Source organism: Carcharodon carcharias, chromosome 5 (assembly GCF_017639515.1).
Source record: "Carcharodon carcharias isolate sCarCar2 chromosome 5, sCarCar2.pri, whole genome shotgun sequence".
NCBI lineage: Eukaryota > Metazoa > Chordata > Chondrichthyes > Lamniformes > Lamnidae > Carcharodon > Carcharodon carcharias.
Genome location: NC_054471.1, coordinates 185,984,710 through 185,999,180, shown reverse-complemented (window position 1 = coordinate 185,999,180; position 14,471 = coordinate 185,984,710). Strand labels below are relative to the sequence as shown.

The 14,471-nt window shown below is 46.2% G+C and overlaps 1 protein-coding gene across 1 annotated transcript in view; it reads right to left on the bottom strand.

Annotated features, from left to right (window-relative positions):
• Positions 1-14,471, bottom strand: part of ldah (lipid droplet associated hydrolase) — a 380,424-nt gene that overhangs the window by 15,211 nt on the left and 350,742 nt on the right. Inside the window, exon 6 of the mRNA XM_041188040.1 lies at positions 9,651-9,733. Coding sequence (XP_041043974.1) covers positions 9,651-9,733 — 83 coding nt within the window. The remainder of the gene's footprint in view (positions 1-9,650; positions 9,734-14,471) is intronic.

The following is a 14,471-nucleotide window of genomic DNA, read 5'->3' as shown; positions in this document are numbered from 1 at the left end:
GAATTTCAGAGCTATGCGCGCAGAGTGAATGGAGGTATTCCGTAAAGTGGACACCCTGAGTTTGGTCTCCCCTGTGTAGAGAAGACCACAATGTGAGCAATGAATACAATATACCAAACTGAAAGAACAATACGTAAGTCACTGCTTTACTTGCAAGGAGTATTTGGATGGAGGGGAGAGGGAAGGTGAAAGGGCAGGTGTTGCAACTCCTGTGCTGGCATGGAAAGGTGCTGTGGGAAGGGGATGGGGTGTTGGTGGTGATCAAGAAGTGGACCAGGCGATCATGGAGGGAATAGTCCCTTCAAAATGCTGAAAGAGGAAGGACCGACGGTGTGTTTGGTGATGGCATCGCGCTGGAGGCGGCGGAAATGGACAAAAATGATCCACTGAATATGGTTACTGGTAGAGTGAAAAGTGAGGACAAGTGGAATGCTATCGTAGTTCTGAGAGGGCAAGGAAGGGGTGAGAGTAGAAGTGCGGGAAATCTGCCGGATGAGGTTGAGGGTCCTGTCAAATGCAGTGGGGAGGAATCTTCAGCAAAGGAAGAAAGGAAGACATGTCAGAAGCGCTGGTGTGGAAGGTAGCATCACCAGAAGAGATGCGACGGAGACGGAGGACCTGGGGATGCGCCGATGGTGTAGGGTGCGAGGAAGTGTAGTCGAGTTGTTTTAAGAACGTGCAATTGAGGAAGCTTTTCAAGTTTGAATGTGACTTATACTTTGCCACAAAAACTTCTTACAAGAAACAAATAATACACAAGGGCTCAGTGTGAATTTAAAAAAAACGCTGGAAAAATATTGCAATTAAAAGGCCGGGAAATTAATTTGTGTCCTAGAGTGCTTGAAGATTGGACGTAATGTTGAGAGACTCCATCTATCAAGCACAATGAGAGCCCACTCACATCTGAGAGCCAGCAGCATAGCCAGTTTTAAGGGCAGGGATTTGTTCAGACAGAAGGTCTGATGGCTGGGCATAAAACATTGAGGAGATTTGGACATACTGTAGTTATGTGCGCAACCCATTTACACCCAAACATCCATGATCTTTTAAGGCACATAATTTGTTGTCTGCTAGATTATGTGTGTATCTGAGTACAAATGTGAAGGAAACTCCAAGCCAGTTAATGCCACTGCAGTCCCATGTGCAGAATCCTTTCATGTCATTCGTATGGTGAATGAGCAAGTCAATTCTTACCTGTCACAAGGTAAAATTTGAAAAATAAAAGAAATACAATAACTGGAATTTAAATTCCTTGAAAGAAAGAAATCTCATTTCTATTATATATTATTATTTATAAGTCTTAAAATCATAGATTCTGAAGTATAGCTGTTAAAAAAAAATCAGTGGAGTCCCTAATCACAGAGCAAATAGCTAAACGCTTAATGCTTGAAAAATATCTTTGACATGGCTCACATTTGGGAGGTTAGACGTTAATTGACAGAAGGAAAAATACAAAGGTGATACAATTTCCACAAGAAGTAGGAAGCTCATTAAGGTGATTATGGCTGTTTATTTTAAAGCAATCAAGCAACTTCGGTGTAGAAATATTGCTAATAAACATTCCATATCGAGGTGAAAGACAAGCCTGAAAACAGCCAATTGCAATTAGTAGTGAAAAGCTCTCTGGGGAAATACAATGAGTTGCATCTATCACTAAAAGTGATTAGGGTGCCTCTGGAACTGCAGCATGCTTCCAGCTGTTACCACTAAATCACAGAAAAACCATGGTGTTTATTTGATTTTTTCCCCCTCTAAATAATAATATTTCATAAAGCATAATCTCACAAAACAGACACACATTTTGGCAAAAACACTGATAGAGGCAGCTGGTCACAAGACCCAACTGCACTATCTTAACCAGCTTTTTTTCATGCTAGGTATCATTATGAGCCTGTAAAAGGTATTTATTTTAATAGTTTTGTTGATGTCCTATGAAGTCGCATGCAGTGAAGAATAAAAGAAACATTGTGATTCCCACTTTCTGTAACTCAGTGTACTCCTCTTCCATTCTGTAATATTTCCTGTCTTTCAGGCTGTTTTCCTTTTGTCTTTCACAGTTTGGACTGAAAAAAAACAAAGTTGGCGTGGAGCCGACAATGTTGCATGCCAACCTCCCCACCCCCTCCCACAGCCATAATGTGTAGTGGGGCGGTTAAACGAGGGTCAAACACATTATCAGGGTCAGTTGGCTTGATTACTTATTTAAATATGATGGACGGGCTGCTGATTTTGGCACCCACCCATCGCCTGTTTTATGGGGGTGGGCCCGAAGGTGGTGGGGTGGGCACCTGCCCTAGTTTATGTGTCCTTCCCGCCAAAAACACACCTGGTGAGGGCACATAAAACATCTTTATCTCTGTACACCTCTCAAAAAACTTCTCAATATTATCCTTATCTCCAATTATTTGTCTGATTGATTCTCCGTCTTTTTGCAAGTCTGTCTCCCTGTCACCTCTCTTTTCCATACATCTCACATAAATGTTCCTTCATTGACTAACTCAGATTGTATCTTTTATCTTACAGTACAGGTATTTTAATGCCAAGATTTGCAAACATTTCTACCTTGGATTGGATAACTTGCCCGTCATTGTAGCAATGGATTAGGAGTTGTTTTTCTGTCTGCAAATGGTATATTTGGGAGACAATAAGAAAGGGGGAAGTGAAAATCTGAAAGGAAAGATGAGCATTGGGTCAGGAGCAGAAGCAGGGGACTTGGGCTATGCATTGAAGACAGTGAGATAAGACACAGCCTGGGACTATGATTGGAAAACACTGGGAAAACTGAGCCCTGAGTCAGTGGCCAGAAGAGAGTGAGGTGGCCATGTGAATGTGGGGCCTGTGGATGGGAATGCTGCTGGGAGATATCAGGGTGTGGACAGTTGGGGTCAGGAATATAGAATGGAGTTTGGAGTTGGTAGAGAAGAATAGCATGATTATGATGAATAATAATTTACCATCCAATGCCCTGAAGGTGCATCTGATTTCTTATTATATCTGTTGGGGGATCCTCGATGAGTAGTTAATGACCATTCTCTAATCCTCCTTTCTCATGCCTGCTAATGCACAGCTACTTAACAGTGCATTGAATTATAGGCTGTTTTGTTGTCCTGGTTTATATCTTTAATCCCACACCATTTTTGCACATTGCAATGGTTGGAGCTGAGAAAAAGGGACAGAGGAAAGAAAGGCTTGACTTAATTAAGTCAAATTGGACCACATTAGTCAGTTTAAAAATATGATATTTTCTCCTTCATGAACGTGCAATTAAATTCGAACTATTAAGTTGGGGAAATTGGAGAGGAATTTTATGGCCCCATCATGGTGGGGGGGCGGGGCCAGAAAATGTGGCAAGTCATTCAAACGTTCATTGACTTCGGTGGGACTGGAAAATCCCGTTGGTGGGAGGGGCTGTAAAATTATGCCCTTTGGCATGTGAAGAAGTCCATATATGAATTCTCTCCTATCGCTAGGCAATGAAAGCAGCATGGTGCGACTCCTCCTGTGATGTAACATCTGGGGAAAAATATTTCCCCCATCCTGGGGAAGGGAAAGTGTGGGAGCGGGCGAGCCTCTGATCGGCACCCCCAATTGGGGGCGTGTCACCATTTTATGTAGGCGGGCCAATTAAGGTCCGCCCAGTGTGATGTCCGACAGGAAGCGCTATGTGCTATGTGCTCCCTGCGCGGGCAGGGGGGGGGAGGATTCCTTCAGCTGGGAGTGTGCTCTTTCGCACATGCGCGTGAAAGAGTGCACTGATCTCCCTGAGGCTAAGTGCTGCCTCAGGGAGATTGGCTCCAAATTAAAATTTGCAATACAAACGATAGAAAAATTTCCCTGACATGTCTCCTCATGTGACAGCGTCACATGAGTTGGGACATGCCCATAACTTTAACTGAAACCTTTATTAAAAATGTAAATACCCTCATGAAACCTCATCCCACCCGTGGATGAGGTTTCATGCTTTTTCTGAGCCCGCCAGGACTCCTGGCCTGCCCGCCAACCTTAAGGTTGGACAGGCAGGTCCATTAATGATTTTAATTAGTTTCTCAATGGCCTCAATAGGCCTTTGACAGGTCGGCATGCGTGCAGCTGACTTGGCTGTGCCCCTGCCAACCTGAAAATGGAAACGAAGCGGGATGACGTTGAGAGTTCCACTCAACTTCATCCTGCGTCAGTGAGCAGGCCCCACTCCTGCCCGCCGACCGGAAGATCCTGCTCCTGGCTTCTATTCACTGCCTCCTCCCTTGAGTGTGGAATCCTAGGGTAATGCCACATTCAAATAGCTGCCTTTTCTTCTGCTACTTGGTAGAAAATTATTCCTACCACAAGATGGTGCTTCTCAGAGCAATGTGACAGTGGAGCTCAAGATATTAATAAATGTTGAAATTGCCCATACAGGGTGGAATCTTGTGAAGCTTCCAGGATTGGAAAATAAGGAGGGTGGGGGCACTTAATCGAGTGGGAGGCAAAATGTCAGCATCTCAATGGTAGGTTGAAAGTTGATTATTAAATTGGCGGTGGATTGAGGAATGATCGTGTTTCCAAATGGCAAGTGGAGGGAACATATTTTTAATACATCAGCATGCGCTCATTAAAACACAACTTCGTTAGATTAAATTGTACCTTTGGAGTTGAGTATGCATCAAAAGAGAAATCATGCCTTCAGATTCACGGCTGGTAAATGATGGCATGCAGCAGACTAGGAAGTCTTCCTGGTGGATTTAGATTGTGTAGGAACTGTTCTTCTTGTATTTGTTGAATCAACGAAAAGGAGGTATTGATGATTGAAATTGGGTAGTGGCTGTGAAAGGGGAACAGAACACAGCTGGCCGAGAGAGAGAAGGAGATGGCAGCTCTACAAAGGCTCATGGGAGACCGAGGGAGGAAGCTGAACTATGTAAGGAAAGTCAATGTCTACAGATAGGAGATCAAGTGCTGTCCAGGGAAGGTCAATGGTGAAGTCCTGAGAGTGGAGGATAACAGAGGGTAGGTCAAGGATGATGGAGGAAAGATCAAGAATGATGGATGGCAGTTGAGGGTAATGGGGGGCAGTTCCATTGTGCTGGGGAGCTGACCGATGGTAATGGGGAAAGCTCTAAGGTGAAGTTAGTTGGTCAAGGGTGATGGGAGTGGGTCAAGGGGCACTGAAGGCAGGGCAAGGGTGATAGAGTAGGGATTGAGGGTGATGGAAGGAAGGTCAAAGGTGACTGTATAGGACAATACGCCTGATAGCTGAAGTTTGTGTTGAGAATCATAGTGAGGCTATTATTATTATGGAGTAAATCTGATAGCAACTTCCAAAGTATGCGGTCCTATTTACCCCATTCCTCCATAAAATTATTGTAACAGTACCTTGCCTATAGATCTGGTATTGAAATCAACGCTAAGACGTGTGCTTGTGATATTTACCCGCCAACTACTCGTTAATGATGCCAGAAAAAAAAAGAGCTAGTGCAATCAGGTGTATGTGAACTTTTAACAGTGTGATCAGTTACAATTACTGCCAAACAATCTCTCTGGCACTGAAAATCTATTTTTTTTTATTCATTCATGGGATGTGGGCTTTGCTGGCTGGGCCAGCATTTATTGCCCATCCCTAGCTGCCCTTGAGAAGGTGGTGATGAGCTGCTTTCTTGAACCGCTGCAGTCCATGTGGTGTAGGTATAAAAATGTGCATCACATTTCGTCAGAGCTTTATGGTGATGTGGAAATAAAAAGTGAAATATGTTTGTTTACTTTTTCTATCTTCCTCTTTTTTCCCTCACTCTCTTAATGCCATCTTTCTTTCCCAATCTTTATTTTGCTTTCTGTCCATGATATAAAACTTATCTATAATTCCTGGTTTAAACTTCCTGGTTTAGACTCAGTGAGGATTCCTCAATCTGACTGCTTGAAAAGTCTTGCCGCCGATGCTGCCAGACCTGCTGAGTTTTTCCAGGTAATTCTGTTTTTGTTTTGGATTTCCAGCATCCGCAGTTTTTTTGTTTTTATCTCTGTGTTTAATTGACTGCCACTGCTCTTCAAGAAATGCCTACCTCCTTGAAGAAGTTCTGTTCCTCTCTGCGACAAGATTTCCGGATCTCTCTGTTGCCTTGTTACATCTTTTGATGATCTGCTTCTATCACTGCTTGTTTGTCCCTACAACCACACCAACCCCCTCCACCTCTCTGTCTCTCTATCTCTCCGCCCCCCACACACACACCTTAAACCAGCTTATATTTCAGCTCTTTCCTGGACTCGAACTCAAGTTCTGTCGAAGGGTCATGAGGACTCGAAACGTCAACTCTTTTCTTCTCCGCCGATGCTGCCAGACCTGCTGAGTTTTTCCAGGTAATTCTGTTTTTGTTTTGCTCTTTCTTGCCCTGCTCCCAGGTGCCATAGAGGGTACCATGCTGGATCAGATGACCGATGACAGGAAGTCTTTGTTTGAATGCCTGCAAAACTCCATGGGCAGCTGTCAGCGCATTGAACAGCGAGCACTGTTCTTATGTTGTTGACTGAAAAGTCTGGGCAATAATAATATGTTATGGCAAGCAATGTTATTTTTAGTGCAAATCTGCCTAATAAACAAACCGTACAAGAAGTACATACACCTTATGGAGCATGTGGAATTGGGTTGCTGAACTCAAGGTGGGTATTAAATATAGTAAAATTCCTGTTGCTGGCAGGAAGGTACACAGAATCAGCTTAAACACTATGGGCAGGATTTTTAGTTGGGCGGGCGCCCGCGATCGGTGGGCCAGGGAGCAGACTCCCAACTACGATCAGCCCCCAACCGTGATTTTACGCTGGCTGGCAATTAACGGCCAGTCAATGTGAAACGCGCGCTGAGAAGCTCAGCACTGCCGGGTGGGGGTGGGAGAAGGACGAGCGCTGAAGTCAGCTTGGGCACGGGGGAGTGCGGAATGAAAGCTCCCTGAAGGCAGAGAGCTGCCTCGGGGAGCTGAAGAATTCAAATGCAGTAAAAAAAAATGTTAAACCCGGAAGGAAATGCCCACGCATCAGAATCAGTTACCTGAATATAAGCAAGATGAAAATTCTGACCTTACAAGTTTATTTTTTTTTTAATTCAATGATGGAAAGCTCATTCTGCCCTTGGATGAGGTTTCCTGAAAAATGCAAAGGCCGCCTGGCCGATTTGCCCGTCGGCCAACTGTAACGTTGGACCAGGCAATGAAAAATCTCAGTTAATGGCGCTGTCAAAGGGTTTGATTGCCCTCTTAATTGGCGCCAGGTGCACTTCTGAGTTTAGCGTGCGCCCGCCGACCAATATATCTCACAAGTGCACAATGACATCAGGACACTTGCCAGACGCCATCACGCGTCATTTCACACTCGAGCGGGTTGGTGCACGCCAAGCAAAAAATTCTGCCCTATAGTAACAGGAATAAATGATCTTCAATATAACTCTAGTTTCAGCTAGTCATATGAAGCAAACTTAGATACTTTAAAATTGAAGTTTAACAACTAATTAGGTAATCTGACACACTATGTTTTTAACGGAGAGCAGCCAACAGGATGATCCTATCTTTCACGACGTTAAAAGTTTCACTGGCCTTGGATGCCAGTGATGGAGGTCTACACATGAATTTTAATTACTCGGACTGCATTTTATGTCTGCAAATTGGTGGGTTGCCCCCCCCTCTCCGCCACCACTGTAGAAATGTTAAATAGGGTGTGATGGCGTCGTGTTGGCAATAAGTTATCACGTCAGTCTCCCAAATAATAGAAGGCAAATGAGTGTGGAAATCAGCAGTCGGTCCGCCATTTTGAAATGACTAATTAACAAGCAATTGGGTTTATTAACAACCCGATTATCTGCAATTCTTTGGTGCCCAATGCATTTTCGAGCGCTGGATGTGAAAGATTTGGGTGTGTTTTACAGTAGCTATGACTAGATTGCACAAAGGTGGTGGAAAAGGCCTGTTATCAGGACTGTGGTTGAATGTACCTGCAGAATCTGCTGGGGAAGATCTGTATGGTTTTTATGATTCTTTAAGAAATCTTTTTGAGTCTTCAATAAAAAATAAAGACTGATTCTGAGAACAGGGGGCCTTTACAATTCTAGCCGTGTTTGTGGCATCACCCTCTGCCGCATGACTTACCAGCCTACAGTGTTGATTGGGTGTGGAGCCCCCCTTTGCACCTCTAATTGGCCTCCTTCCCTCTGGATGGCCACTAATTGGCCACCCAATGCTTGATTGGGTGAGCTGAGGAGGTTTGGGGTGGGGGAGCAAGCAAACCACTCAGTTTCCATTCCACCTCCTGCTGAGAAATGTAAAATCCAGCCCCATGCGTGTAGAGTTCTACTTTGACGGAGTAGAGAGCTGTACAAGCAGATCGTTATAAATCTACGCTGTCCCCTTGCCTTTACCCTGTTACAGATACTCGTATCAAATTGTTACCTGAATCATAACTGCAGCATATAGGGAAAGAGCAGTGAAATAGCATTGAAGTGGCCACTTAGACATGCAATTAGCACCAGCAAAGTCATATTGAGCTGAATGGCTTACTCTGCTAAAATTTCTATTATTTTTAAAAGAAACATATTTAAAAGTGAGTAAATGTTACCTTAAATGAAAGGTTCCATTAAGTGGTGAGCACTGTACTTAGTGGGAGACTATTCTTCTTTAGATTCTTTCAGGTTTGCTTAATTGTGATGATAAATGTGTCTATCTACTAGCTGTCTGTGTTTGTCTTACCAAGAATACTTTTATTTATATTGTTGGATACCTTTTCTTTCAGCTTATCAAGAGGGGAGTCCACTACTTCCGAACTTGGAAAGTAAACTGTTCCTGGACAGACAATTAACCAGCACCAATGGGTGTCTACTAAATTTCAAGCCATAAATCCATGGAACAATTGTGTCGTTTCGAGTGAAGTCTATTCCAAATGTGCTCAATTCCAGAAGAAAGGTTGTTCCTACAGTTTTAAACTAAATTAACAGTCTCATGTTACATATGGACAGCAGCAATTTTAAGGGGGTCCCCCTTAACTTTGAAAATTAACCTTTCAAATTTAATAATACTATAATTAGAGCACATCAACACATTTAGATTCACTGGAGAGGTGAAGACCAAATCCCCAGGCTTACTTGCTCATTCATCTGGAGCTTTTTATAAAGTAGCACAGTCTGAAGAAATGTAAGGTAGTTGCTTGTCCTGAAACATTCTAGGATAGATTTCGATATGAGGCAGGGTGTGGGTGGGACATCTGTTCCGCCTGCCCAAAGGTGTCACTAGAAGGTCCAATTCATTATCGTGGTCAGGCCTCATTCTAATAAAATCAGCAGGCTGCCAGCACGGACAGGCAGCTTGCTGATTGGGGTGGGGCATGGAAATTTTGGCAGCTGCACTGGGGACCAGAGGCTGAAGCTTCTCGGTTAAAAGGGAGGGATAGGGTTTGGAGGACGCAGCAGAGGAGGTTTTTCTTTAGCTGGGACATCTGGCTGAACTATACCAGACCTGGGAGTGCTTGTTGTTGATACGGAGTGGCAGTAGTAAATCACCCACCTTAATGATCAGTGGAGCGGCTTGAACCTCAATGAGATAAACCACATTGAAACAACTTTTTAACCCCCTCATATTTGAAACAATGATTTCAAATAGCAAATTACTGGTATTTTGACAACAAATTTGAAACTAGAATACCTTGTTCAAATACCGTCCTATGGTGGAATCATCTCTCTGCACAACCTGCATCATTTCCTGGCTTCCCATATACATGGCGTTAGCTATAAAGAAATAAAAATTCTCAGTTAAGCAGGAAGTCAAAAGACTAAACATAGCACTTAAAAACCCCTCTTTTTAAACATTAAAAGCAATAGGAAAGGTATTTAATTCTAAACACCAGTAGAGATAAAATCATGTAGATTTCTTTAAAATACATGCTAGACAACATCCAGTTATCTAAAGTGTTTTTTTTATCATTAGAATGCAGATTATAGAGTGATATGATAGAATTGTTTAAAATCATGAAAAGATGGGACAATTAAATAGAAATGAGTAGGATAAGCGAATATATTTTAAAACAGAAAGCCAGAGAAAAAAGTCTTTACACAAAGACTAATGAAGCTACAAAGTACACTTCCACTCAGTGCTGGAGTCAGAAATTGTGAGCAGAATTCTCCCATCCAGCACGAGGTCCTATGGGGTGGGGGCAGGGATGAGGAGTACTTCCCGCTGCTGAGGCCGGCGGGAAATCCCGCAGTATCTTCCGTCCCCTGCATCATTAATTATGCAGCCAGGGGTTTCCTGGCATCTTCTGCAGCGTGCCAGGCTGAATGGTGCAGGTTCCACTGTCATATCCGGGCGCTATATTTAACAGGCGCCTGAACATCCTCAAGGGGAGGTGAAGGTCCAGCGCCGAAGTTTAGTAATGCCTCCCTGTGCATCAGCACCAAAGTTTGGTAATGCCTCCCTGTGCATCCTCCTGGGCCATGTCCAGGTCTGGAGGAATATATTGTACCCGAGGATGAGGCCGATGCCGTCAGTGCCCAGGCTGTGCAGAAGAGGTCAGCAATACAATGCTGCAAGAGGATGAACGACCTCATTTGCTCCAGCAGAGTAAGTAAATCCTCAGCTAGTTGCATAAACCACAACGAGACCAACATGTTAGGGTAAATGAGACTCAGTGGCAACGGTATGCTCGTGCATCAGTCATGCAGTGCTCTGACTCTGTGGTGGAGTGACCATTGTGTCTCCTTCACCCTTCAACCAATAGAGAACACTGTATGAAAGTGGGTGGGGAGGGTGTAGGAAATGGGCTTAGGCACAGAATGCACCAGCAACCTCCGCAAATCAGATGTCTGTCTGAACCTTCTCCTTGTATGTGGATGGGCTCAGCGCTCTGGAGGCAGCTGGCCCACAACCCTTCTGGGCAACTTGCTGCACAGTTATGCCCTGCCACACTGGGCTAGTTTAAGGGTTGAGTTATGAGAATTGAACCAAATTGCAATGTTCAAATGGATGGAACATACAATTCCTCTCAAATCCATCTACTCTGTTGTCTTGGAGCAGGAGAAGTTGAGGCACAACCATTGAGAATGGGAGAAGATGTGAGGGGAGCACCCACATCTGAGGCCTCTCACGGAGTTCGAAGAGATGGCAGCTCAGCTGGCAAGCATGGAGCAAGACCAGGCAGTTGGCGATGGAGAGCTTGGACTTCAGCGTCCACCCAGAAAGGATCCATCCATGGTATAGAAACCTGAGGGTCAAATATGCCTCCATGTTGGAGGCAGCTTATGCTGTCACTTGCACTCTCCTCTCTCACTTACAGGTGCCACGAGGAAGAGGCCAAGAGCCAAGGATGAGGACTCCCTGTCAGGCCTCAGCAGAAGCCCTAGTACAGAGAGCAACCAGGAGAGAGGAAAGATGCTCACCTGTAGAGACATTTCAGCAGACACATGCACCTTCCACCAACCCAAGGACACACACCTTGGTGGGTATTACTTCTGACTTAGGAAGAGTCTCACAAGCTGGTGGTCACTGCATGGACACGCATTCGGAGCAGGAGGAGGCAGGGTCAGCCAAGCTCCCTGGCACTCGGAGGACTGCTGGGGAAGAGGCATCTGCGAGGTCAGAGTCCAATGACAAGTCTCTGGAATTGACCTTCCAACTAATGGCGGAGAGTCAACTAATGGGGGAACATCAGGCAGAGGTGTTGGACATCACAGGGTGGCACGTGAATCAGGGGATATCGTCCGCCTGCTCTCTGATGAAGTGATGCCCACATGCACAAACATCGAGGTCACTATGGGGAGGGCAGCGGTCGCCATGAAGAACCTGGTCCAGCAGAACGCACAGTTTCTGCCAGAGAGGTGCGCAGACCTGCACTCTATCATGGTAGCCATGGGTGAGCTTTTGCAGTGGCACCGCAAGAGGGGGACAGGGCACCTCGACGTCTGTCCAGGTGCCCCGCCCCTCAAGGGGACAGGTCAGGGCCTTCGGGCACCCTAAAGGAGGAGGAGAGGCAGCTGGACACCTGAGTCATCCACTCAGGAATCTCAGAGTTTGTCCACATGCCCTGAATCCCCTTTGCCTGTGACCGCTTCAACCTCATCCTCTTTCACTACAGAGGAAGCAGCTGACCCACAGGAGGACAGCCAAAGGAAGGCGGGCCCCCCCTGCACACCTGGATGACATTACTACCCCCCACGCACCTGGATGACACTGGGCTGCCCCCCTCTCACACACCTGGACATTACTACCCCTACCTTCACACACCTGGACAACATTACCCGACCCCTTCATACACCTGGATGACTTAACTCCCTCCCTCATGCACCTGGATGACATTAGCCCCCCATCCCTTCACACATCTGGACATTACCACCTCCACCTTCACACATTTGGACATTACCCCCCTTCACACACCTAGACAACATTACCGGGACCCCTCAAGCACCTGGATGACATTGCACCCTAACCTTCACACAGCTAGATGGCATTACAGTCCCCGTCACACACCTGGATGACATTACCCGCACACCCCCCATACACCTAACCTTCAAACATCTGGATGATATTTCCCACCCCTCTGTTCGCACACCTAGATATTAACTCAAACCCCCCCTCACACACCTGGACAGCATAACCACTGCTGAACCTTCACACACCTGGACAACATCACACTCACACACCTGGACGACATTACCCGCCCCTTCACACAGCTGGATGCCATTATCCCCCATTTCACTCGTGAACGATATCACCCCCCCCTCACACCTGGATGACAGTATCCCCCTTCACACACCTGGAAATTACTCCCCCTCACCTTCACACGCCTGGGCATTACTCCCCATTTCATACACCCTGGATGACATTACTCCCCCCCCACCCCTCCTGCTATGCACCTGGATGACATTAGCATCACCCACCACCTTCACACAACTGGACAACATTACCACCCCTTTCATATACCTGGGCATTACAGCCCCCCCACACACTTGGATGGCATTACTCCCCTACACCTCACACACCTAGATGACATTAGCCCACCCCCTCCGCACACGCCTGCACATTGCCACCCCCGCCTTCACACACCTGGACGACATTACTGCTACCCCCCACACACCTGGAAGACATTACTCCCCCCCCACCCCGCAATGTGCCTGGGTGACATAACTATCCCCACCTTAATGCATGTGGATGACATTCCCCCCCCCACTTCACACACCTGGATGACATTCCCGCACCCCCAACAACTGCCCGGCAACAAACACGGCCGTTACCCAACCTCCCAATCTGTTTCCTTTACTGTCTGGCTACACCCCTGCAAAACCCTTTCCTGCACCCTTAGCCACCAACGCTTTCCTCCAGGCCCCCACACCCCTACTGCACCTGCAGTCCTGCAAGCCTTCTTTAACCACCACCCCCACTAACCAACCAACACCCCATCGCTGCCCACTCCTGCTGCCTTCCATCCTGTAGCTCAAGGATCCCATCCTATGGCGACATCCCTGGAAGAATGTCCAAATCCATGGTGAAGACCCTGGAAGAATGTCTGAATCCATGGTGAAGACCCTGGAAGAATGTCTGAATCCATGGTGAAGACCCTGGAAGAATGTCTGAATCCATGGTGAAGACCCTGAAAGAATGTCTGAATCCATGGCGAAGACCCTGGAAGAATGTCTGAATCCATGGCGAAGACCCTGGAAGAATGTCTGAATCCATGGCGAAGACCCTGGAAGAATGTCTGAATCCATGGCGAAGACCCTGGAAGAATATCTGAATCCATGGTGAAGACCTGGAAGAATGTCTGAATCCATGGCGAAGACCCTAGAAGAATGTCTGAATCCATGGTGAAGACCCTGGAAGAATGTCTGAATCCATGATGAAGACCCTGGAAGAATGTCTGAATCCACGGTGAAGACCCTGGAAGAATGTCTGAATCCATGGTGAAGACCCTGGAAGAATGTCTGAATCCATGGTGAAGACCCTGGAAGAATGTCTGAACTCAAGGCGATGTCCCTGAAAGAAGGCCCTAAGCAAGGTTGCTGTGTGAAGATCTTCCACCTTCTGGAAGCTGCTTCATGGTGGAGCCACGTGGATGAAGCTCCACCTACTCTGTGCTGCATATGGTGCTCCAGGGTTTGGCATCAATGTCGTCGGATGTCTGCGAGCTGACCAATGCCCTTAAGGTAAGTCATGACTTTTGCATGCCACGTTGGTCCAGACGTATTCTGGACCAGTGTTTTTCATGATGGCGTCACAGAGAATTGGAGGTAGGGGCAAAATTCTAGGTGGACCTGCATTTGCACCCAATTAGTGGTTTCATGTTGGCCTCCAGCAGGAATCGGAATCCACCATGGCAGGGAGCATCAGGGGATCTCGTTATCATTTCATGCTGACATGAAACCGAGTTTTGGACCTCCTATTGGATTCCCCCTGCCCGCTGTTGATCCATGCCGGGGGCATGGGAGAATTCCACCCTGTGCCTGAATTGCTGCTTTTGGCTCAGATCATCCAAAT